This window comes from Seriola aureovittata, chromosome 2 (assembly GCF_021018895.1).
Source record: "Seriola aureovittata isolate HTS-2021-v1 ecotype China chromosome 2, ASM2101889v1, whole genome shotgun sequence".
Classification (NCBI taxonomy): Eukaryota; Metazoa; Chordata; class Actinopteri; order Carangiformes; family Carangidae; genus Seriola; species Seriola aureovittata.
In genome coordinates, this window is record NC_079365.1 from 30822081 (window position 1) to 30845888 (window position 23808).

Sequence of the window (23808 nt, forward strand, 5' to 3'; positions counted from 1 at the left end):
AGAATCGGATTCATGTAACAGCAGCAAAGGCTTCTGGGATTAACGCAACAAAAACAACCTCGCCACAGTGTCCATTTAGTAGCCGTTCTGGAGCTTTTGACTGAACCACACACTTCTTTCTCAGCCGGTCGTCGTGGCGACAGTCGGGGGCCGGAGTGACGCCTCGAGGGAACGTCTTCAAATTTCCCATAATTGTGTCATAATTGATTGATTGATTGAATTTGTGCGTTTCGTGAAGTCACAGCGACCTTTGACCTTTGACCATCTATAAATTCGTCCTCAAGCCCAAGTGAATGTTTGTGGTAAATTTGGAGGCCAGAATAGTGTTTTTATGAGGTCAGTGACCTTTGACCTTTGACCACTCCTAAAAAATGAGTCACGTTCACTGAAGAGCAGAAGTCTTAAACTAATAACACTGAAGAAAGAAAGTAAAAACATGTTGTTGGACTGTTTGTTGAAATCCTGGATGTGAAGTCACCGCACGCCGACAGTGACCCCTCCACCCTCGCCGCTCCTGACTGTGGGCGGACATTCAGTGGTATCATGGCGCCATCTGGTGGAGACTCTTTGTACATGTTTGCCGAATCCCTACAGTAATACTGCAGCTATAGACACCAGGGCCCTGAACACAACACCTTCTTACTGTGAGTCACAAGGTTCTGCATCAACACCACAAGCTTCTGTCTTTTCCTTCTGCCAGCTTTAATTTTGTGCTTTTATTAATATTTAATATAAAATCTTGACCTATGTATAATTTAAAAGCCCTGTGCGCTGGAGTTTTAAGTTTCATTTCTTGAATTCTGATGCTGTTTAAAAGTTTCTATATGTCCGTTGTGCAGATGAAGCTTGTTCCAGATTTGAGGAGCTTCAGGTTTCTCTCAGAAAAGTTATCAAACTCAAACTGTACTGGTGTTGATCATCACTCTGCGGTAAAATCCTAAACTAAATAAACTTTCATCTAATCCCATTGGATTGGATGAAGATGTCACATGACTTGCTTACAATGACACGAGTTCTTTACTGTGACAAAGACCTCAAAACCACAATCAGAACTCTACAGGAATCTCCTGCAGTAAAATATTTAACCAGAGAAACACACCACATAACAGGTTATTCAGGTCAGGTCAGGCTGTTCCCTTCCACAGTCCCTGGGTCTGAATCAGAGCAGCTGCAGAATGCTGCCTTAAAGAGAAGCAGCAGCTACCTGCACAGGTGTGCTGACGGCAGATGGAACCATGTGTCACTGGGTCACGTGTTCTGTTGTTGACCTGGTGTTCGACATGGTGTTTCTGTTCATAAGTTTTATGGGTTTAACCTGAAGACGGACACTGGAGTTGAATATTGTGATAAACAGGTGATAATTGATGTACTTAGATTTTGGTCGATCCAGGGGGCGGGGCTTAGCAGCCTCTGGCCAACCAGGCTCTGGAGGTTTTCTGAGACAGTTGATTTCGTGACAGTGTTTAAAATGAGTTGTTGCACAGGATTCGTGGCACCTGATTGGCAGCTGTAGCTTCAGCCCGTTTACCAGTCACTGAGTCGGTAAATATAATGATGAATGGTTCAGAGTGAGGGAGTGGTCAGTCTGTAAGAGTCATTACTTAATGAAAACAAAAAATGGAATCAGAGGAATTTTATTTATCCATTTATTTATTTTGACTTTGGCTGCATTTTTCACAAGAAACGTTTAAATGTGAAGCAAAACAAAAACAAAAACAAACAAACAAACAAAAGAAGGATATAAAACGACGAGCCGTATTGGTTTCGGAGAGTGAGGACGGTGGCTGATAAATATCACATCGTTAAACATTCAAGGTTTCACTTTTCAGACATACAATCAATTTTCTCCAGGAACATGGTGAGAAAACCTCGTGATGTTTTCAGGTTTCCATCCTCGTTTATACAAAGTGGATGAGTACAATTAAAAAAATAAAATACATGTGTGTCAGTGTGAAGACTTTAATTCCTTAAATTTTCCCCTCTGACACACGTTTTACAAAATACTTCATTTCCTTTTGAGGATTAAAAAAAACAACGCACAAGAATACAATCATGTAGACAAACTGTTTCTCAACTCTGAGTTATGATTTATTATTATTACTATCTGTTTTTGTCTGTTAAACGTTGAGGAGAGAAACACTGTTTATCTTCTAGAAACTGAGGCATGAGGATGTTGTGCAGAGAAAAACATAAGAAGGAGAAAAGTGTGTTAACGTTTCTACAGAACATTCATTTTTTCCACACTGATATTGAAACAGCAGTTTTGCTATAATCTCTCTGAACTTCAATAATCTCTCGCTGATGATGAAATGCAACATGGGAAACGAGGTGAGTCGGTGTTTCCTGGTGATCCACGTTAAGCCCGAGGCTTCAGTGGCTTCTCCGTCAGAATTCGGCTGCACAAAGGCTCCCGCTTTTTCTCAACCTCCTGGACTTCCAGCAGCTAAAAAGAGGCTAAAGCTCCCAGTGAAGCAGAGGGCAACGTGCAATCTCATGAAATTCTGTGCTCGTGTCGCACCGACGCAGACTCGCAATGTGACGACGCCGCTGGCCGGAGAAGTTTTAAAATTAAGAGACGGCGAACATCAGCACTGGTTTTCAAAAGTCGTGTTAGTAATTGCATATTATTGGGTAAATCTAATTAGAGAGTCTCATATTCACTCAGGCTGAAGAGCGACGCTGGTGCCGACTAATGAGAGGTGAGTCCGTTTAACTTTCTTCAGATTCTCAAGATTTCTGACCGACATCTAAAAACATGTTGACATTAATACAAATTTAAATGGCAGTGATTTGGGAAACACTGGCTCCGGAGTGGATGCATGAGACACTGTAGTTACAAGACGAGCAAAGACGAGTCGAATATATAATTTAAAGCATTCTGAACACGTGAAAGTACATTTTAGTGCAAGTGGTGACGCTACTGATCTGAGACACAAGCTGCGACTGCGAATTCACCAGCATTTTACATTTAATTTTAATTTAATTTGTCATAATTGGTCATATATACTTGTATGGAATGAACAGCAGTCGTGAAAATATACTTTCCTACTGCTCATCTACGGGTGAGTCAGACTGCATGTAAACAAAACACTGTAAGGTGAATTCAATCAAAGAGTGTTGCTGTAGGATTAATGTGAATCATGTGGCAGTGTTTTTATACTGTTGACTTTAAATCTTAACTGTTTTATTATTATTCAAAAAGTGTATGTAAACTGATATTTGACTTTTAATCATTGTATTTTATGGATGTATAAAAATCCTGAATGAATAAATGTAGTTCATAGATATTATGTTTAGAACTGAGGAGCGATGTCACTGAGACTGAAATATAAATTCATTTCCATGGAAACACATTGGCACATTGTTTGATTTTGTACTTTTATGATATTAGACTATATTTATCTTGTATTATTAATCGCTGCACTGTTGGCACTTTAATGTAACTGTGCAAATCGGTTAAGCTAAACTGCTAATTGTTGATCTGATGTCGGAGGCTGCTGTGCACGACGACGCCATGGAGTTTGGTTTTAAAGATGTTTTCCGACTGGAGATTCTGAGATCAGGTCTGTTTCCTGTCCGTCAATCGAAGTAGTAGTTCTGAACGAAGACGGCGTGGATGCCGGCGTAGACCGGAGAAAAGTTGTAGATGAGAGCTCGCTCTTCCTCCACCAGACTGGAGAAGTGGTGTTGGTTCTTCATGGCTGCAGCAGAGAAAGGAAGAGAGAGAGAGAGAGAGAGAGAGAGAGAGAGGGAGTGAACAACAGATGATTTTTTCCCATAAATGAAATGCCGTCAACATTTGCAGGAGTTGATATTTGGGTGTGTCATTGAAATTCAGCTGCAAAATTCAAGCATTACGGCAGTTTAGTTCAAATAAATCTATATCTAATCTATAATCTGGTAATAACTCACAATAAAATAATCAATTCCTTTAATTGACTTTAAGACAATATGGACGGGAAATCCTTCGAGGACTCAGAAAAAAATGGCAGTTGCAAGTGAAACTACATTTCCGTGAGCACTGGGCAAACTCCTATCTGCCAATGAAGATCATGTGATGCGACTGAAAGCTCCAGAACAACAACTAAACTGATAGTTTTCAGGCTCATCATATGAAGAATGATCGAAATTTGTAAGAGGAGAAGAAACCCTGTGATGCATTTGGAAAGAAACAATAGTTATAACTATAAAAAGTGATAACTTTTGCTTCAGAAGGTCTGAGACAAACGAATCAAACGTAAGTGAAATGAATGAGCTTGTCTTTTGGAGATATTATGCTAGAAACAGAGAACCAGGTGTTACCTTCAGAGACGAAGAAGCTGGCCGTGTAGTAACTGGCTCTGACAGCAGACGTGGAGTGGACCATTCCCGGCTTATCTATCCACTCGAAGGGGCTTTTCTCTGGATGCCACTGAACAGCATAAAACGGATACCGGTTGGCTGAAGAGGAGCAGAAACAGTCAGTCAGGAGGCAACAACTTCCTCAGGTACGTCATCATTTCATCTGTTTCATCATTGCAGCAACTCTCAACATCATCTCAATCTGAATAATCAACATCAGTAAATTAAAATGAAACAAACGAGGAGCAGTACCTTCCATGGTGGAGATGAATTCTTTCTTCCCGTCATTGTTCGTGGACAGGATCTTGTAAAACCTCTTCAGCTTGGCGTTCCGGCTGTAGTTCTGTCGGTTCAAAGGTTTAATGTTTGCATTGAACAAAGGGTAAAATACATGTACTTTGATCTTTGTTCGCTGCACCGACCCTTAGGGTTCCCCCACCTGTCAAACCCCACTTTAACCCGTGTTTGAAACTCTATGTGGCAACATCTGGAATAAATGTGGGGTTTCCACTGAACAGTTCTGGTGATATAGAGAACTGTTTAAGTTCTGAACAGGGAGGCGTGGTGGCCAAGCGGTAAGGCGTTGGTCTTGTAAACCAAAGATCATGGGTTCGATCCCCATCCATGCCTTTAAACTTCAAAGGCATCCGTATGCTATGTAAATGCTTAACATACGTACGTAGATCTTGGCACAACATGATGATGGCAGGTCTTTACAGAGTTATTCAACTCACCATGAAGGAGTACAGAGAGTTTGTCACTGTTGGTTCACAGATTTGTTATTAATATATTTGTAGCACATTGCTCCTTTTGCATTCAACAAAGAATAAACACGTGTACTTTGAATCTTGTTCAGGTTAACTGACATCAATAGACAGAAACGCTTTACCACTTGGACATCATACATGAATGACATCACACCTCAGTAGATTACTATGGTTACCAGTTCACATACAAGTTGAGGATCCTGTTAGAAAGGCCCCTGATATTCAGTGACTGTGATTACATATGGCATCCATTTTTGACTTTTGAATTGAATAAAGTTCAAATTAACAGATATCAATTGAGCGAAACACTTGGAAATCAATGTATAAATATAAGTTGAGAATCCTGTAAGAAATGCCCCTGATATTCAGTTACTGTAGATTAAACAACGCAGCCAACTAACCCTAACCCTAACCCTGTGATTAATTTTCCCATCGCATTTGTTTTTTTGTCTTGTGCAGGCGTGGTGGCCAAGCGGTAAGGCGTTGGTCTTGTAAACCAAAGATCATGGGTTCGATCCCCATCCATGCCTTTAAAGTCTCTCTGTTAAATAATTACTGTGAATAACGTAAATCCCATTAAAATGCTGGAGTACCTCGTTCAGTTTAAGTCATTAGTGTGTTTCAAATAAAATACTTGTTATATCCTTGCACAGCAGTTAAGGCTGTGTTCATTCTGAACAAGTTCAAGGCTTGTCACTCTGCTGTAGTTCTGTTTGTTCAAAGATTTGATATTGATATAGTTGCAGCGCTTTGCTCCTTTTGCACTGAACAAAGAAAAAATACGTGTACTTTGAACTTTTTTTTTATCTTGTGGAGGCGTGGTGGCCAAGTGGTAAGGCGTTGGTCTCGTAAACCAAAGATCATGGGTTCAACCCCCATCCATGCCTTAAAGATGTGTCTATTTAACTAAGACATCAGAATGGTTCAGATAAGGTGCTTGTCAGAAAACCCTTTCATTTGAATGAGGTGCTATTAACCATTTTTATGCTACCAGAAGACAACCAGGAGTTGGTCTCGTAAACCAAAGCTCATGGGTTCGATCCCCATCCAAGTTCAAGGCTTGTCACTCTGCTGTAGTTCTGTTTGTTCAAAGATTTGATATTGATATAGTTGCAGCACTTTGCTCCTTTTGCATTGAACAAAGAAAAAATATGTGTACTTTGAAAAAAAAAAGTTCAAATTAACAGATATCAATTAAGCGAAACACTTGGACATCATACATGAATGTATAAATATAAGTTGAGGATCCTGTAAGAAATGCCCCCGATATTCAGTTACTGTAGATTACAGATGGCAGCCATTTTTTTCATCTTGTGGCGGCGTGGTGGCCAAGTGGTAAGGCGTTGGTCTCGTAAACCAAAGATCATGGGTTCAACCCCCATCCATGCCTTGAAGATGTGTCTATTTAACTTAAACAAAGAGATCAAAGACATCAGCATGGTTCAGATAAGGTGCTTGTCAGAAAACCACATATCATACATGAATGACATCACACCTCAGTAGATTACTATGGTTACCAGTTCACATACAAGTTGAGGATCCTGTTAGAAAGGCCCCTGATATTCAGTGACTGTGATTACATATGGCATCCATTTTTGAATTGAATAAAGTTCAAATTAACAGATATCAATTGAGCGAAACACTTGGAAATCGATGTATAAATATAAGTTGAGAATCCTGTAAGAAATGCCCCTGATATTCAGTTACTGTAGATTAAACAACGCAGCCAACTAACCCTAACCCTAACCCTGTGATTAATTTTCCCATCGCATTTGTTTTTATGTCTTGTGCAGGCGTGGTGGCCAAGCGGTAAGGCGTTGGTCTTGTAAACCAAAGATCATGGGTTCGATCCCCGTCCATGCCTTTAAAGTCTCTCTGTTAACTAATGACTGTGAATAACGTAAATCCCATTAAAATGCTGGAGTACCTCGTTCGGTTTAAGTCATTAGTGTGTTTCAAATAAAATACTTGTTATATCCTTGCACAGCAGTTAAGGCTGTGTTCATTCTGAACAAGTTCGAGGCTTGTCACTCTGCTGTAGTTCTGTTTGTTCAAAGATTTGATATTGATATAGTTGCAGCGCTTTGCTCCTTTTGCATTGAACAAAGAAAAAATACGTGTACTTTGAACTTTTTTTTAATCTTCTGGAGGCGTGGTGGCCAAGTGGTAAGGCGTTGGTCTCGTAAACCAAAGATCATGGGTTCAACCCCCATCCATGCCTTAAAGATGTGTCTATTTAACTAAGACATCAGAATGGTTCAGATAAGGTGCTTGTCAGAAAACCCTTTCATTTGAATGAGGTGCTATTAACCATTTTTATGCTACCAGAAGACAACCAGGAGTTGGTCTCGTAAACCAAAGCTCATGGGTTCGATCCCCATCCAAGTTCAAGGCTTGTCACTCTGCTGTAGTTCTGTTTGTTCAAAGATTTGATATTGATATAGTTGCAGCACTTTGCTCCTTTTGCATTGAACAAAGAAAAAATACGTGTACTTTGAAAAAAAAAAGTTCAAATTAACAGATATCAATTAAGCGAAACACTTGGACATCATACATGAATGTATAAATATAAGTTGAGGATCCTGTAAGAAATGCCCCTGATATTCAGTTACTGTAGATTACAGATGGCAGCCATTTTTATCATCTTGTGGCGGCGTGGTGGCCAAGTGGTAAGGCGTTGGTCTCGTAAACCAAAGATCATGGGTTCAACCCCCATCCATGCCTTAAAGATGTGTCTGTTTAACTTAAACAAAGAGATCAAAGATGTCAGCATGGTTCAGATAAGGTGCTTGTCAGAAAACCCTTTCATTTGAATGAGGTGCTATCAACCGTTTTTATGCTACCAGAAGATAACCAGGAGTTGGTCTCGTAAACCAAAGCTCATGGGTTCGATCCCCATCCAAGTTCGAGGCTTGTCACTCTGCTGTAGTTCTGTTTGTTCAAAGATTTGATATTGATATAGTTGCAGCGCTTTGCTCCTTTTGCATTGAACAAAGAAAAAATACTGTGAACTTTGTTCAACTTAGGATCCTGTGAGCGATGCCCTTTAGATTCTGTAGATGAGAGATCACAGCCCTTTGACTACCACTGATAGAGGCGTGGTGGCCAAGTGGTAAGGCGTTGGTCTTGTAAACCAAAGATCATGGGTTCGATCCCCATCCATGCCTTTAAAGTGTATCTATTAAAGACCCACTCCATTGAAAAAGAAGTGTTTAGCTGTGTTAACATCCATATGATGCTATTTATATAATGCAAGATATACCATGAGTGAAATAATCAGTCACTCTTGTGGAGGTGTGGTGGTAAAGTATTGGTCTCATAAACCAAAGCTGAAGGGTTCAAACCCCAACTGTGCCTTTAAACTCTACTGGAGTCCCTTAGACAGTGAATGTGAAAAGAGTAGATAAAGTCAAATAAGACTTAAGGGATTGATGTGATCTGCTCAGTCTGCTTCAATATGTTCTGGGATACAACATGATGTCTGTGGGCACAGTGCTGTCAGTGATGTGTTGGCCAATCAGACTAAAGATGCGCAGGGGAGGAACAATCTAGTTTTTCCATGAAGGTTTGTTGCATCATAGTGTTTTACTTAAAATCAATGGAACAGAACAGAGAAAAAAAAGTGAGGAACAAAGAAGAAGAGCGATAAATACCTGAATGGACAGACTCCAGCTGTGGAAGTTGGAGGTGATGTTCTCCTCGGCCAGAGACTGCAGCAGATCCTTGGGAAAACTCTGGAACAGACGGCTGGACTTGGCCGCTGGAGGACGGACACAGATTTGTGTCGAGGCAGAAGCGAGGTAAAGAGAAGAAGAAGAAGAGAGCACAGAAGACAGGAAGTTAGACTTGAGCTTAGTTATTAAGCATCATTAACGGTGTTCATTAAAACTGGAATCTGTCATTGGACTCACACACATGGCTCCTTAAACTTCAGGTAATATGTAAGTGAGCTAGAAGCTGAACAGAGCTCAGTCACTCCTCTGTACAGACTGGTATGCTGCTGAGTGTGAGCTCATTAGCATGGGATCCGCCCACATCCCACCAACACTGAGCACCATGAGTGATGGAGCTGTGTCCTGAATACAGATCCCACTTTAAAACATGACAGCACCAGGATAGTTTGCTCTTTAGCTGTTTTTCTAGAAGGATTCCTATAATAGGAATCCCCCATTTATGTGTTGAAAATTAAAAAAATTTACTAATGGGTAAAATGTTTTGTTTACAATGAATATGCCACAAATTTAGTAAAGAAATAAAAGGTCCATCTCATTTACAGAATAGTTTTAGAATGTGTTGTTACAAAACATAACTAATTAACTTTTACTAGCAATTACTGACCAGTGATTATCTGTCAGATGTGATCAATCACAGTCTCTACTTAGACATGAAGAGGAGACGGTCAAACAGGACGATGACTGACAGTCACATGAATCACTTTTGTTCCCTTTTCATTGTCATTGAGGTGTGGTGGCCATGTGGTAAGACGCTGGTGTTGTAAACCAAAGGTCATGGGTTCAACTCCCACCCCTGCCTTGTAGATGTTAACCATTAATAATGAAAAGTTGTGATTGAGTAGGATTAAGGCGTCAGTTTGATTCAGAGAAGATGCTTGTCAGATCCAGAGCTTCATTCACTCTGATCATCATTTGTTTGAATGAGATGTTACTCAAACTGTGTTTATGTCATCACAGGGCGTCTGATAAATGAGTAAATGTAACTCATCGCCGTGACGACCTTTGCAGAGTTGCACAACCCACTGTGAGGGAGGACAGAGACATTATGATGAGATACTTTTATTTCTCTTCATTTTCTTCTCTTTTTTTGTTTATTTTGTTTGTTTTTTATTTTGTTTCCACCAAATGTGAATGAAAGTTATTTTTTCAATGTGGAATTAAAATCAATAATAACAATGATATATATATGCAAATATATATATTAGTGCAAAAACATTCTGTAATAATGCTGAAGTGTTAGAAACCTGAACTCACTCCCAGAGGTGACACACCACAGCTGACTGACCACACAGTGAACTTCTGCTCTTCCTGATCAGGGCGGGAAAACTGAATTTGTTATAAATCAATTTAGCTTCACTCATTAAAAAAAAAAAGTGACTGCGTTGCCATCACAACGTGATTGGAAAAACATTTCAGCTGCATACAAAGGTCATTTCTAGTATCGCTACCAGAATACAACCATTAATGCAAATAAAGCCGCGTTGGATTAACGATACAACTAATGTTTGACATAGTGTGGGATTTATTCAAAGAAGTTATAACATCATTAATTAATTAAACATGCGAAACACAGCACCAGGGTCTAACGGCCTTTTGTGCTGTTTCACATGTCAGACCCAACAACAGATTTACTGCTGAATCACTCACATCATCGATGTTTCACAGCCGCCGTCGTCATGAATCAGAGCTGCCGGGACATTTAACATTTAACTCATGCTGTGTCCCATCAGGAGGAACTTTATGGGGAGTTTTCAGTTTTGCATTATTGCGCAAATGGAAGTGGATCCAAGTGACTGACCGAATGAGGTCGTTCTAATTCGTAATAAATAATAAGGCAAGTGATATATGAGAGACATTTGAGAGAAGATATTGTAGTTGTTGTATCTATCTGCACCAAGAGAAGTGTTTCAGTGTTTCCTACTGACTGTCTGCATCCAGGGTTTGTCACTCTGCTGCAGTTCTGTTGGTTCAAAGAGCTGATGTTTATATAGTTGCGGCTGCAACTGATATCAATGGAGAAATTCACATGACCACTTTGACATCATACATGAATGACATCAGACCTCAGTAGATTACCATGGCTACGAGTTCACACACAAGTTGAGGTATCACAGTGTCCCTTTGAGCTCCTCACATGGAGGCGTGGTGGCCAAGTGGTAAGGCATTGGTCATGGGTTCAACCCCCGTCCATGCCTTTAAACTCTACCTGTTTCTGTTAAATAATGAATGTGATCAAATAAGGATTAAAGCTTCAGGCTTTATTCATTTGAATGAGGTGCTACTCACTTTTGATAGAGAAAGGCTTTACCACTTTTACATCAAACATGAACGACATCACAACTCAGTAGATCACCATGGTTACCAGGTCACATAAATGCCCTGGATATTGAGTTACTGTCCTTTTGATTCCCTCTCACAGAGGCGTGATGGCCAAGTGGTAAGGCGTTGGTCTTGTAAACCAAAGATCATGGGTTCGATCCCCATTCATGCCTTTAAACCCCAGTGTGTAACATCCACATGTTTTTATATAATACAGATGATGAGTGAAATAATCATCAGCACTGTTTCCACCTTGAACTGCAGGGAACCATCACAGTCTCATAAACGCAGATTCAGGGTTTCATACGTCACAGACCTAAGGAACCAATCCTGTCACCTTATGGAGACGAGGGGCAGGGGGGCGGGGCTAAATACACCTGTAACCTCGCAAGTACAGAGAGAGACAGAGTTCAGTGTAACACTCGAGCACAGTTTTCTGCTCCTGCCCCAACAAATCTCTGCCTGATTATCATCCTGAATATGTGAAAACACCGGTGTGTTGAGCTCTGGGCCAAGATTCAACAAAGACAAAGCTGCAAGAAAACTGAAACATGTCTCACAGCTGAGAAAAGAGACGCTTCCTGATGTGAGGTCGAAGCAGAAGAGAGAAGAAACGAGTGGAGAACAGGAACAGGAAGTGAAAGAATACCTGTTGTGAGTTTGAGCGGTAGAGCCACGGCCTTGGTGTCAGTGAGGGTCAGCAGGTTCTTGTTGGCCGTGAGGACAGACAGCTGCTGGAAGCCCTGACACGTCCCCCAGATGGGGAAGTAGTCCCCGGCGTCGTTGGCCTGTAGAGGGCGAGAGTGAGGAGGAGGAAGGTCAGGGTGAGGAAGAGGGGATGCCATGTGTGGAGGAAGTTTAATCCTTTATTTCTCCGAGGACTTTCAGCTGCGAACCAAGTGCCTCGATTTCATACCGTTAACACACCCCCACACCCCCCTTCACGCTGCAGCAGCATTTCATCCAAAAACAAACCTGAAGTCCAGGTGAAGCTCGCGTGACGCTTCAGCAGCCTGAGTGACACTAATCAAGTCTTTGTATTGGTATTAAATAAAGTGTGTGTCTTTGGAAAGAAGCCACTTGATTTGTCCAAGTCAGACGGGGATCAGCCAGTCGGGACAGGAGGAGCATGTACAGCACAAATCAAAGCAGATACATAAAGAACGAGCCTCTGATCTGCTTCAGTGTCATAAATCTGAGGCGTCTCTTCACCTCAGCAGCTGCTTGTACAAGTCAGATGTAAAAATTACCTTCAGAGCCAAGCTGTAGAAGATCTTTGCGGCTCGACTGAACTGCGACGTCTGAAGATCCACGTCGCCCCCCGGCAGCAACAACCTGAAGAGAGAGCGCCCGTGTTAGACGTGTCAGCTGCATGCTGGGAAACGCAGCTATGAAGTCTGTGTAACAGCAAATAAACAAATAATCCTACATTTTACACAACAGAGCGACACCTGAACTGAGACCTCCTGGTGACGCCGCTGCAGCTTTTCATTCAGTCACAAAAACAAAGGTTGACTCTGAACACAATCCAGCTGAAATATTACACTTCCTACAAGACGTATTCCCTGTTGCAGCTCAGTCGCACGTAAAGGAGATTTCAATCTTTGTCCCTCTTCATGTATAAGAAGCAGCAGCAACTGTGAAACTAAAAAAGGTTCCTGATAACCAGCCAGATGATTCCCGCTGTCTTTATTACAACAGCAGCCAACACAGTGTGTCGTATAAACTCGCAGCTGCATCGGTCCTGCAGAGAAACCTGCTGTTTATATCCACTGTGCTGATTGGCTGAGGTGGACATTCAGATGTTAAACTGTTTGGAGCTTCTGTCACAAACCAATAAACTGCTAAACGTTCAAAAACAAACCAGTGAAATGTTTTATTATCACCTTTTTTTTTCCATATAGAAATTGTGCAGCCGGCACATGAGCAACAGAAACCTGTAGTAAAGTAAGACACAGGGAGATACAGTAGTTTCACTATCAGGCTCTTTAACTCACCCGTTGATTGAGGAGAATATCTTCGCATATTCTTCTTCTGTTCGATTGATTCTGTGAACAAACAGAAAAAAATATCAGCTTCCATCACTGTGGATTAAAGATGTCGACACGCAGGAGAGATCAGCCTGAATGACGGAGAACTGAGACACGACGGATGGTGATGAATGTAAACACGACATTCAGAGGATGTTGTGTTTGAAACTGTAAAACCCAGAGAGATAAACTACATATAGTGACGTAGCTCTCATTCACACAGGCTCCGCCCACATCCGACCACGCCCGGCACCATGACTGAAACTGCTGTCACTCACAGTGAGGTCACGGTTCGACAAAGACGACAGACAGGATGTTTTGCTCTCTGAGTAATTTTCCAGAAGGATTCCTATAACAGGAGTCCAGCTGAAGATGTGCAAAAATAATTTCCAACTTTAAAGAAATCAATATGCAAACTATAATTAATCAGTGAACATACAGCCAGTACTTTCCTGCTGTGTCGGAAAAACACACGAGGACAGTGCTGTACAGGTAGAAGTCAGTCATTAACTTTATTTGTTATAACTGTCCCTTTGTACGGCACACGGTCGACTCAAGCTAGCTGCAGTACCTGATGGGAACGACCCTGGCCCCGCTTCCCTCCAGGTACTTGACGTAGGAGGCGGCGATGTAGGAGGAGCCCTGAGCGACCTGGTCTCCTGGAAGGTTCTCCTGCGCCAGCACACCTGAGGGGAGGAGACAGGAGCTACATGATGCTGCACATCAGGCGACGTGTCATCAGACGTGCAGTGAAGAGGAGCAGGCCAATCAGGAAGTAGTTTCAGTACACACAGTGTCAGTGTGGGTTTGATGGATAGAAACAACTTTAAATCTGCATCTGAATACAGAGATAGAAACTCAAGGTAAAGCATGTTTTTATAAAATCAAGAACTTTCAATATTTCATGAGAAAAAGAATCAAACAAACTCAAAACTAAACCCAACATGGATCAACTCTTCCTTGTTTTTCTTGTTGAAAACCTGCTGCCAAAGAAAAACCTGAATGAGGCGACACAATGAAAACTCCTCGGTACGACAACGCAACGTGATGTCAGCGCACTTCCTGCTTTCCTCATCACCACAGATCAAAACCTCAGACGACTTGTGACCACCATCCGTCGCAGCCTGGAACCGGTTCTCCCTGAAGTCTGAGGTGTTACAGGTTGGGCAGGTATCACGTGTCACTGACTGTGATTCTACAGGAAACTGACACAAACTATCACCTTCATTATCATTAAGACAATTAAAGGATCGATCAATCACCAGTTATACAATCATCCATTGATTCATGGAATCATGGCACAAGAGAATGATGTAAATACTTATATTAAATGTCGTTTACACGTATTTTAGTCTTATTTTAGTGTTGAAACATTCTTGAAAATACACATGGGATATGGGAAATGTAGTTCTTATTGATTATCATTGATAATCAGTATTAACTGATAATATTTGCAGCCTGCACATGGAGGGATGCGTTTACAGCAACACACGTACCAGAAGACACGAGGTTCATTATGATGTGCGTTGACTAGTGGTATTCAATTTATGACATAATAGTACACACACACACACACACACACACACACACACACACACACACACCTTTTCTCGAACATTCTCGCTGACAATTACATAAGAGCTGTTATAATCCAGCGGGTCTCCGCGCGGACGGACAACAGACACAAGCGGCCGTTCAATCTTACCGATGATGGGTCGCTGGTTGAGCGGCTGGCTTTTTCCCGCCACCGCGCACACAGCCGCACCGCACCAGAGCCAAGCGGTCAGCGCCGCGAACACGGCTGCAGCCGGCCGATACATCCACGACACCGGGCGGGATGAAAACACGAAGCCACTGGAGATGCAGGGATGACGGGAGGGGAAGACTCTGCCTTCCGGGTGGTGGTGATGATGATGATGATGATGATGATGATGCTGTGACTGAAGGCTGAAGACTCTCCTCTCTCAGGCTGTCCTCCTCTTATCTGTGCCTTTACCTCCGTCCAGGCTCCTGTATAAGAGCATCAGTCAGTCACGTGTGGATCTCTACTCCACACACACACACGTCAGCCAAAGAAGCCACCCCTCCACCCACACCTACACCCCTCCTCCTCTCCTGCACACCAGTCAAATCACACACTTCCGTGTTCACAGGTAGACACAGGGAGCTCAGGTAGAATATACAGCTGCAGGGGGGCGTGTCCGGCTCCATGGAAACAGTTAAACTGAGTCCACAGAAGTGAAAACATGCAGATGAGAAAATAAAACTAAAACAGAACATCTATTTTAGCTTTTATAAAACCATGACTCGGTTTGACTGGTCACGCGGATTGGCTGCTGAACCCCGGGGGTTGGTGGTTCGATTCCCCGGCTCCCCCGAACCCAGGAGTCCGGTGACAACAACATAAACACCTTGTCCAAGCAGAATTACATGAACTAGACGGGACTTCTTCCCCCTACATAGAACTACATCAACTAGAGCGGCCTTCCCCCTCTCCACAGAAAAACAATGTTCCACTCCGTCAACAGTAATGTGATGAGCACATCGATCAGTTACTGCCCCATTTTTCATCAACAATATAAGCTTAGATAGATAGACTGTATACACATATAAACGTACATATGTGTATATATGTATATAGTTTTATTGTTTTTTTCCTTTCCTTATTTATTTATCAATTTATTCTATTAATTCTATTAATAATTACACTGTATTTTATTTTTGTTATTGACATTTCTCTATCTTTGATTTCATTTAATTCCACTGAATGATTGTAACATGCTTTTGGCAGCACACTGAAAATGTCAGCTGAACTGAACTGAACTGACAGACACTGTGAATGTTGAGGTAAAAAGTCGCTCTGTGACAAAGTTTCTGTGCCCGTCCCAACTTCTGAAAATAGCTTCAAATCAAATTAAGAAACACATCCAGTCCTTTGTGCCTGTGTGAGGAAGAGTCATGTTGTTCTCTACAGATTATCACTGTGCTGCAGCAGCTGTGAGGAGGAACAGACCTGAGATCATTTCCCCTCCCGACATGTTGGAGAAGTTGCAGTGAAGAAAAAAGACTCACCGTTACTTCTCTGTTTTATTTTTGCCTACGCTGCAAAATCTGCTTCAAAACTTCTGCTGACCCGCACGTTTGTCACCAACAGCTCTGCTCATTTACTTCGTTTGTCATCATCATGTCAGCGTGTCCTCTCACTGTAATCACATGCTGTATTATCACAAACTGTCCTCTCTTATCTCGGCTGAATTCCTGGCTGTCACTTCTATCAGGTACAAACTCGCTGTAAAAGAAATAGTCAAATGGCTGGCAGCAGCGGCTGCCAAACAAAAACTGTAAAATTAAAGTAAAATATCCGAATTCAAATAAAGTGTATAAACAATAAATCTACAGAAAGTTTCATTAATATTTCTACAGAGAAAAACTGTTATTTTACAGATTTTTCCTAAATTATTATGATTAAACATAATGTATGTTACTTGTTAGGATTTTTTTTTTTTAAAAGGCAAATAGTATGAGGAACTGTATATATTATGTAATGTATAGAAGCACATAGAACTTAACATAAGTTTCTATTATTTTGTCCAACCCATTTATATCAACAAAGAGGCTAAATAACGGAAACACCTCTGTATAAACAGTATAATCTTCATGAAGGATTATTTATTACAGGGCTGTTGGATTAGACTTCTATCAGTTTTAGCTAGATGTTCCTAATAACTTGTCAACTGATTGTACATTAATAATTATCAGCTGTGTGCATCACCTGGGAACTGATACTGGCTCCCTGGCAGCCTAATGATATTGTTTAATACTTTTATTATAAATTATTATTATCATCCCCATATAAGATGTTTTACCCTCCTCTTCCCCTTTTAAAAATGTGCCGCAGTAACACGTTTACTCAGAGTACATCACCTTTCATTAAAGGCAGTGAGTGACCGTTTACGTGCTGACGTGCTGACGTCAGTGTCTCAACGCCAGTTCACTGTAATAACGGGATCGTTTAGTGACCGTGACTTACCGACATTGACAACCCGCTGTCACTGTTAACACTAAGTTCTATCCTCTTGCCTTGTTAGTATATTTGTTTACTTATTTACCCTCCTGGTTACGCAGTAAACTCGGTGAGTAAAATTTCCCGGGCTGTTGTATCTTCTTTGTAAAAAGGAAAAATATGTTAAAAAAATGTTTTAAATGTTCAAAAAATTAATTAACGCTGTCCTGTGTTGTAATACCACTTTGTGACGCTAGACGCTGTGTGAGTCAGTGGCGCGTCAAGTCTGCCCTCAGTCCCACGAAGAAGAACAACTTCCGGCAGCGCTTGAAGTTAGCATCACAGAAGCACAGGAATGGCTGAACCTGCTAAAAGGTAATATTCATCTGCGTCCCGAAGGACCGCTCCCGACAAGAAACCACGTTCAACGGCAAAGAAAAGAAGCGACACGAGTAAATCTGGATGTGGCTTCCCGCCGCTGGAGAAGCTCCTGAGAGGAAAGAGATGCGGTTTGATGCCGAGCTCGCAACTTTCCTGTTAGCCAGGTGAGTAGCATCAATGCTAGCTCTTTAGCTAAATGTTTAATCACTGCAAGGACTGACAAACATTTCAGGTGGTGATATTGACGTTGTGGACAGACGTTTTAGCGGTTAGTAGGATTGTGTCTGTTGCTCTCGGCTGTTGTGCAGCTAGTGACGTCAGTAACTTTAGGCTCATCTTGTAACTGACTGTAACGTGAGATTGTATGGAGCCGGTAGACCGAGTCAATACACGTCGATCGGTTCACCATGTTGTAACCACTTTACATTACTGTTAGGAGATCAGCCATGATTGAAAGTGCACTAGGTCTTTACATTTCTCAGGAGCTTTCAGCATCCCTCTGTCTTTATCAGGACCTGAGCCAGTACAGGTGCAATACCGCCTCCACCTGTCTCAACAACACCTGAGAGTCCAGACACAGTGAGGAGGGTCCAGGTGAGTAACATGCTGTCATTCACTTTTAAAGTAAGACTTGTCTTTACCACTGTGATTAAATCAGACCCACAGTGTATTAATGTTCATACTGCTGATTCTTAATAATGAATATACCACTGTCTATACTGGTTATGTATTTTTACAGTATGTCCATATTTGTATTGCTTCATTTGTTGGTTATATAGTGTGTGTGCATTTAATTCTTATCACACCTCTAGTTGTTTAATCATTTCCTTGCATTTACATTTCATAATATTCATACTGTAATTATTTTTGCATATTCATATCTATCCTCACAATTTAATATACTTGCACAACAGACCTAACATGTTTGAATATGAAGAACTTGTATGATCTAAAGGAATTGTGCTATCACATGTTTGTCTGTATCAGGACCAGAAGTCCAGTCTAATCACCAGTGATGGACCAGCACCTGCCTTTTCTTCTGCATCTGGCCTCATCAATCATCAACCACATTACATCAACACATTGAGGTATTATCCCTGCACACGACAGATGTTGTCTTTACTGTGATATTTTGCACATCCCCTAATCAATAGCTTTTGCACATCTTGCCCAGCAGGAGTTTTGTCATTCTAAAACACTTTTGTACATAGTTGTGTAGTATTGTTTTCATTGTGTTATATGTATATTTACATTTGACTGTTGCAGTATTTTATTTATTTATTTATTTTTCAGTCTCTCCTATGAATACGTTAATTGGATACTACACCAAGCCTAATATCTTTTCTTTTTTTCTTTTTTTTTTTAAATTGGTGAAAAAAAGCGGACAAGCCGAAGGCAACATGGGGGGTAGTTCATTAGCATTTGCAGCTAGCTTGTTGGCATTGTTCATTGACGAATGAATTTAACAATTTCATAAAAATGCAAAACAGGTGGGGGATAGCTAACGTCTTCACTGGTGATAAACGGGCAAACAGAAGGTTTAAATTTTAACCATGAAGCACGATAGACAAGTGATAAAGTGTATATGAAGTCACATTTTGTTTGACTGTATATAATAATGACAATAATAGCAAAAATAATAATTATAATTGTAAAAATCATATTTTATCAATCAAGACTATTGATAACAATTATAATGCTTACAATGATATATTATAATAAATGATGCAATAAATGATAATGATGATAATGGCAGCAATGAACGTGTGCATGTACAGTACATAGAGCTGCCCCCCATTTTCTTCAGCGCTACCATTAGCAGCTAGCTTGCTGGGATTGGTCATTGAAGAATGAATTTAACAATTTGTGAGATTGTTCAAACTAAAACAATGTAAAAAAGTGCAAACTTTCTAAATGCACTGTATGTCTAACTGATCGATCTGTCCAACAGCCATCTCTTTTCTTTCCCACCAGGGAGTTTCTCTAGGATGAGGTGTAATTCAGTACATGTTCTTACAGCTGCTTTCACACCACGGCTGTGTGTGTACTAAATTCACACACAAATATTAATATTAACATTTGAAACCTTTCTGTCTCTCTCTCTCTCCAGGTGACAAAGAAGCTGCTGATGCTGCTTCTGAAACAGTTGCCTTGGTTACCAATGTTGGTGTGTTGGCTTTCCAGGATGGCGGCCGGATTGATGACGCCACATCTTCGAGGTGGACCCCCGGAGGTTCCTGTTCTCTCACTGAGGCATAGTGGTCCTCACTGGAGGGGAAGCACAGGATGTTCGGCCTGACTGTTGCCAAGGTGATCCAGAGGATCTCCTGGGAGGAGTGGAGGCTCCACTGTTGGAGGAGGACACATGGGGCAGAGGAGACGTCCTCCTCCTCATCCAGGATCTCCACGTCACCCAGGACGTCTCTTTGCTGGATTCTCTCTGCATCCAGGACACATGGAGACACAGAGGAGCCGCCTCACCTGCATCCAGGACCCAGCAGGTGCAGCTGTACAGAGACTGGTAGACTGACAAGGGGCGGGGTCAGCCTTCTGGTTTCCACCTTAACCACTTCAGCCCAGGTACATGCGTGTGTCTCAGAGCTTGTGATTAAGTATATTGTGTATTATCATTTCATGCATTAATTTTTGATCCAGAACCTTTTTCCTCAAGCCAGTGCCAAGTACTTCCAAGCTCCTGGCAACACCTGCCAGACAGAGCAGGAGGAAGAGCGAGTTGTCTTCACTCCCAGAGACCAGGAGAGGCAGCCCAGGTGACAGTTCAAGGCAGCGACGGGGAAGAACACCTCCTGTCCTGGGAAGGAGAGTCTCCAGAGGTGAGATTCACTTCAGATATCACTGTTTCCTCTAATGAATATCAGATCTACATTAACACACACTGCTCTCTGATTATCTTTCAGCTGTCTTCTTGGACTGAACTCGGGCCCTGCAAACTGGGCCAGTGTTAGCCGCCTGGTGGAGGCCGTTTGCAACCGGCTCTGCGTCTTCACCCGGTGGCCATGTGGTCCAGAGGGACCGTGAGGACTCGCTGGTCATTCATTCTCAAGGATCTTGTGGCATCAGAGAGGCAGTGCTGGCCGGCCCCAGGATGAGGCTCAGACCAACATCCAGCTCTTTGAATTGAATTGAGGACTCAGTGGTAAGAGTTTGTCATGAAGCTGTTGGTGTGTTGGAATCTGTTCTGTGATTTATCTTTTAATGAAAGCTGAAAATCCTAAAACATTCTGTGTTTGTCTGTGTGTTCGAGGTGCTGGCCAGACTCTCCCTTCAGCAAAGGGTCTGTCCTTGGTCCAGGTGGGACAAGGACAGTCCTTTAACTTCAATGTCCCGGAGGAGCAGGGATCTGCCTCCTCCTCCTCTTCCTTCAGACGATGAACAGCATGGCCCCTCATCCAGTGCTGTTGGTCCTCCCCTCGCTCCAGCACCACTCCCCTCCTCTGTTCATCACCTCCTCTGCCTGGACTACCTGTACCCAGGACCAGAGCCTACAGGAAGAGGAAGGTGACCTGAAACTCCTGTGGCAGATCAACTTCTGTTAGGGCATGTGCTTTCCTTCCAGTGCATGCTGGGATACATTCCAGTACTTCAAACTTGTTTGTTTGAAGTTTGAATGTTTGATGTGATGAAAAAAAGTTTGTTACATTTCATCCAGAATCACAAAGTTTGAATGTAGAAGTCACATAAATATAAAATTAATAAGATTTACCCTGAAATTACAGAGAAGATTTAAATTGTTCGTATGGACATTAACTTTTATAATAACAAGCTACATTTTTAATTACAGATAATTACTGTCATTTTACATAGATTTGTATGTAATTTAAGAAAGCAGAAAAAATACTGTATAAATGATACAGTATTTTGTCTTTATAGAAATGGTAAATAAATGTAATTCATTATTGTTGGCATGATGCTTAAAATAGCTTGGCTGCTAATTCACAGATCATTTCTGTCATTTTACAGACTTTTGTTAACCATATTTTTTTTTTTTAAACTGAAAATTACTGTAAAATTTTCAGTTATTTTCCATAAAATTAGAGACTGCAGGTGAAAATGTGTGTGTGTTCAGAGGGAATACTGCAGTAAAGAGTGTGTGTGTGTGTGTGTGTGTTGTGTGTGTGTGTGTGTGTGTGTGTGTGTGTGTGTGTGTGTTTGATGAAGTCAGCGGTTTGTGATGCAGGTAGCTCTGACTGAAGTCACACTGAGAGGCGAAAAAAGGTTGCACTGCACCTCCAATGACTGACCACAAGAGGTCACACTCCTCCATCAAACAGCACTCCCACTTTCATACACAGCATCTGTATGAGGTTGTGTGTGTGTGTCTGTGTGTGTGTGTGTGTGTGTGTGTGTGTGTGTGTGTGTGTGTGTGTGTGTATCCCCTCATTATGCCGAGGCTATAACAGTACTACAAGAATTGAGCCTGGTCAATGAAACTGGATGTTTTGTCTTTTTTTAGTGGAAGTTGGAAAACAATAAGATTTGGTGGTTCAGTTAATGGTTAATGCATTATTCTGATAGGTTCATGATATCTTGTTTTTGTGTGTGTGTGTGTGTTTTGTGTCCAACCAGGAAGAAGATTTCACCCGCCACAGAACCAGCCTGAGCGAGCTGCTGACTCTGGTCTCCTGTGGGCAGTTACAGTCCTGTGGTGGATGTTTGAAGGTTTTAATGCCCAGTGTTGGTTTGTTTACATGTTCAGATGTTTGCAGGTTTTCACTCACAAATCCAAGTATTGGACAAATTAAAATGTTGATCTTGTGATGGCACTATATGAAAAATGAATCATTATTGTCTTGGAACCATGAATGTATGAAATGTAATGGAAATCCAATCAATAGTTGATGATATGTCAGTCCAGACATATGTGGTGAAGTGGTGAACCAGTAAACCAACACTCATCCCTTGAGCCATGCTGCTAGGCTAGCATGGTTAGCAGGATACATAAATGTGAATCCAGTCTGTTGCTAACGGAGTAAAGGGGGAAAAAAATGGGAGAATTAGCTTCATGTCGCTAATAATATCAGCTAATGTTCAGTTATCAATCAACCTAAACGAACAGCAACAAGTGCCGTGATTAACGAAGCAGACACTTCGTCTTCAATGGACTGTGAAGAAAACACACCCTCCGTCTGTGTCTTCACTGATGGTTAACGTCCCTCTGAGTGGATTATTAAGTACTATATACTACAAGCCAAACTCGCACTGATCTGATGGTTCAGTATCTTTCCCAACCCGACCCAAGAACACTTCCACAGCCCGGGATCGAACCACCGACCTTCTGATTCGACCCCCTCTACGTCCTGATCCACAGCCACCGAACTGAGAGTGTGTGTGTGAGACAGAGAACATGAAACACTCCAGCATGTGTGACTGTGTGTGTGTGTGTTTTATAGTGTGTGTGCTTTGTCATGTTACAGTATGAGCCCCCAGCTGAAGCCACTGAGAGGGAAATGTGCATTCGGATGTGCTCTTCCTACGCCTCAGTGCAGTCCGCTTCGTACCGGTCTTCAGTCTGCTATCACCAAATGGGGAAGGAGATTTGCCCGGTCCGCCGCCTCCTCTGTGATGTCACTCTGATGTCACCCTGAAGCTCCAGAGACTGAATTAGGGAACACACAGTAGATGACTGACGGCTGAAGGTTGTTTTCTGCTTCTGAGCCTTAAATGGTAAAAAAAAAAAAAGCTTAAAGTGTCAGAAATCAATATTGTTTTGTTTTGACAACAGATCAGATGAAGCACCAACGCTGCGATTCGTCCAGAGTTCAGGCCTAAAACTGAATGTCGTTCTCGTCACTCGGTAATCCAACAGGAATGTGAGACCGCGTGTGTTGGACTGACCACCGCTGAGATTTTGGTGGATGACTGGACGGAAGAGAGGGAGCGCAAATGTTTCTTTCACACCTTTTCACACCTTTTCACACCTTTTCACACCTTTTCACACCTTTTCACACCTGGCAAGTTTCTGCATCGAGTGTCGAGATTTTCAGTTTTGGAAAGTTACAGAAACTGTCTGTGTCTGTCAGTCAGAATAACTTTGTACAGTAAAAGGAGTTCCTGGTGAATATGAAACTTTAAAGAAACTTCTGGCCTGGGTCCTCGGGCCAAGTCTGGCCCGTATACTTCCACATCTGGGAAGGTTTTCCAGAAGATTTCACTGTATCCTTCAACACGGTGTTCGCTGCCAAAACAACTGGGTTAAACTGCACGTTCTCTGG

General features: G+C 41.8%; 1 protein-coding gene and 10 non-coding genes across 11 annotated transcripts; 10 read left to right on the forward strand and 1 right to left on the reverse strand.

The window, feature by feature from the left end:
- Positions 1-1629: 1629 nt before the first annotated feature.
- zgc:171566 lies at positions 1630-15255 on the reverse strand. Its single transcript, XM_056364387.1, has 9 exons — positions 14897-15255; positions 13763-13877; positions 13159-13209; positions 12412-12496; positions 11811-11949; positions 8762-8868; positions 4594-4684; positions 4303-4440; positions 1630-3701 (listed from the first exon to the last, which is right to left on the reverse strand). Exons 1-9 carry the CDS (start codon positions 15009-15011, stop codon positions 3580-3582), a joined length of 963 nt encoding a protein of 320 aa, XP_056220362.1. The 5' UTR covers positions 15012-15255; the 3' UTR covers positions 1630-3579.
- trnat-ugu (transfer RNA threonine (anticodon UGU)) lies at positions 4900-4971 on the forward strand. Its single transcript has one exon. It is a non-coding gene; the product is annotated as a tRNA-Thr (tRNA).
- trnat-ugu (transfer RNA threonine (anticodon UGU)) lies at positions 5567-5638 on the forward strand. Its single transcript has one exon. It is a non-coding gene; the product is annotated as a tRNA-Thr (tRNA).
- Positions 5924-5995, forward strand: trnat-cgu (transfer RNA threonine (anticodon CGU)). The gene has a single exon. It is a non-coding gene; the product is annotated as a tRNA-Thr (tRNA).
- On the forward strand, positions 6427-6498 carry trnat-cgu (transfer RNA threonine (anticodon CGU)). The gene has a single exon. It is a non-coding gene; the product is annotated as a tRNA-Thr (tRNA).
- On the forward strand, positions 6901-6972 carry trnat-ugu (transfer RNA threonine (anticodon UGU)). The gene has a single exon. It is a non-coding gene; the product is annotated as a tRNA-Thr (tRNA).
- Positions 7258-7329, forward strand: trnat-cgu (transfer RNA threonine (anticodon CGU)). Its single transcript has one exon. It is a non-coding gene; the product is annotated as a tRNA-Thr (tRNA).
- trnat-cgu (transfer RNA threonine (anticodon CGU)) lies at positions 7761-7832 on the forward strand. The gene has a single exon. It is a non-coding gene; the product is annotated as a tRNA-Thr (tRNA).
- trnat-ugu (transfer RNA threonine (anticodon UGU)) lies at positions 8204-8275 on the forward strand. Its single transcript has one exon. It is a non-coding gene; the product is annotated as a tRNA-Thr (tRNA).
- LOC130162088 (U7 small nuclear RNA) lies at positions 9223-9277 on the forward strand. The gene has a single exon (XR_008826225.1). It is a non-coding gene; the product is annotated as a U7 small nuclear RNA (small nuclear RNA).
- trnat-ugu (transfer RNA threonine (anticodon UGU)) lies at positions 11263-11334 on the forward strand. The gene has a single exon. It is a non-coding gene; the product is annotated as a tRNA-Thr (tRNA).
- Positions 15256-23808: the final 8553 nt, after the last annotated feature.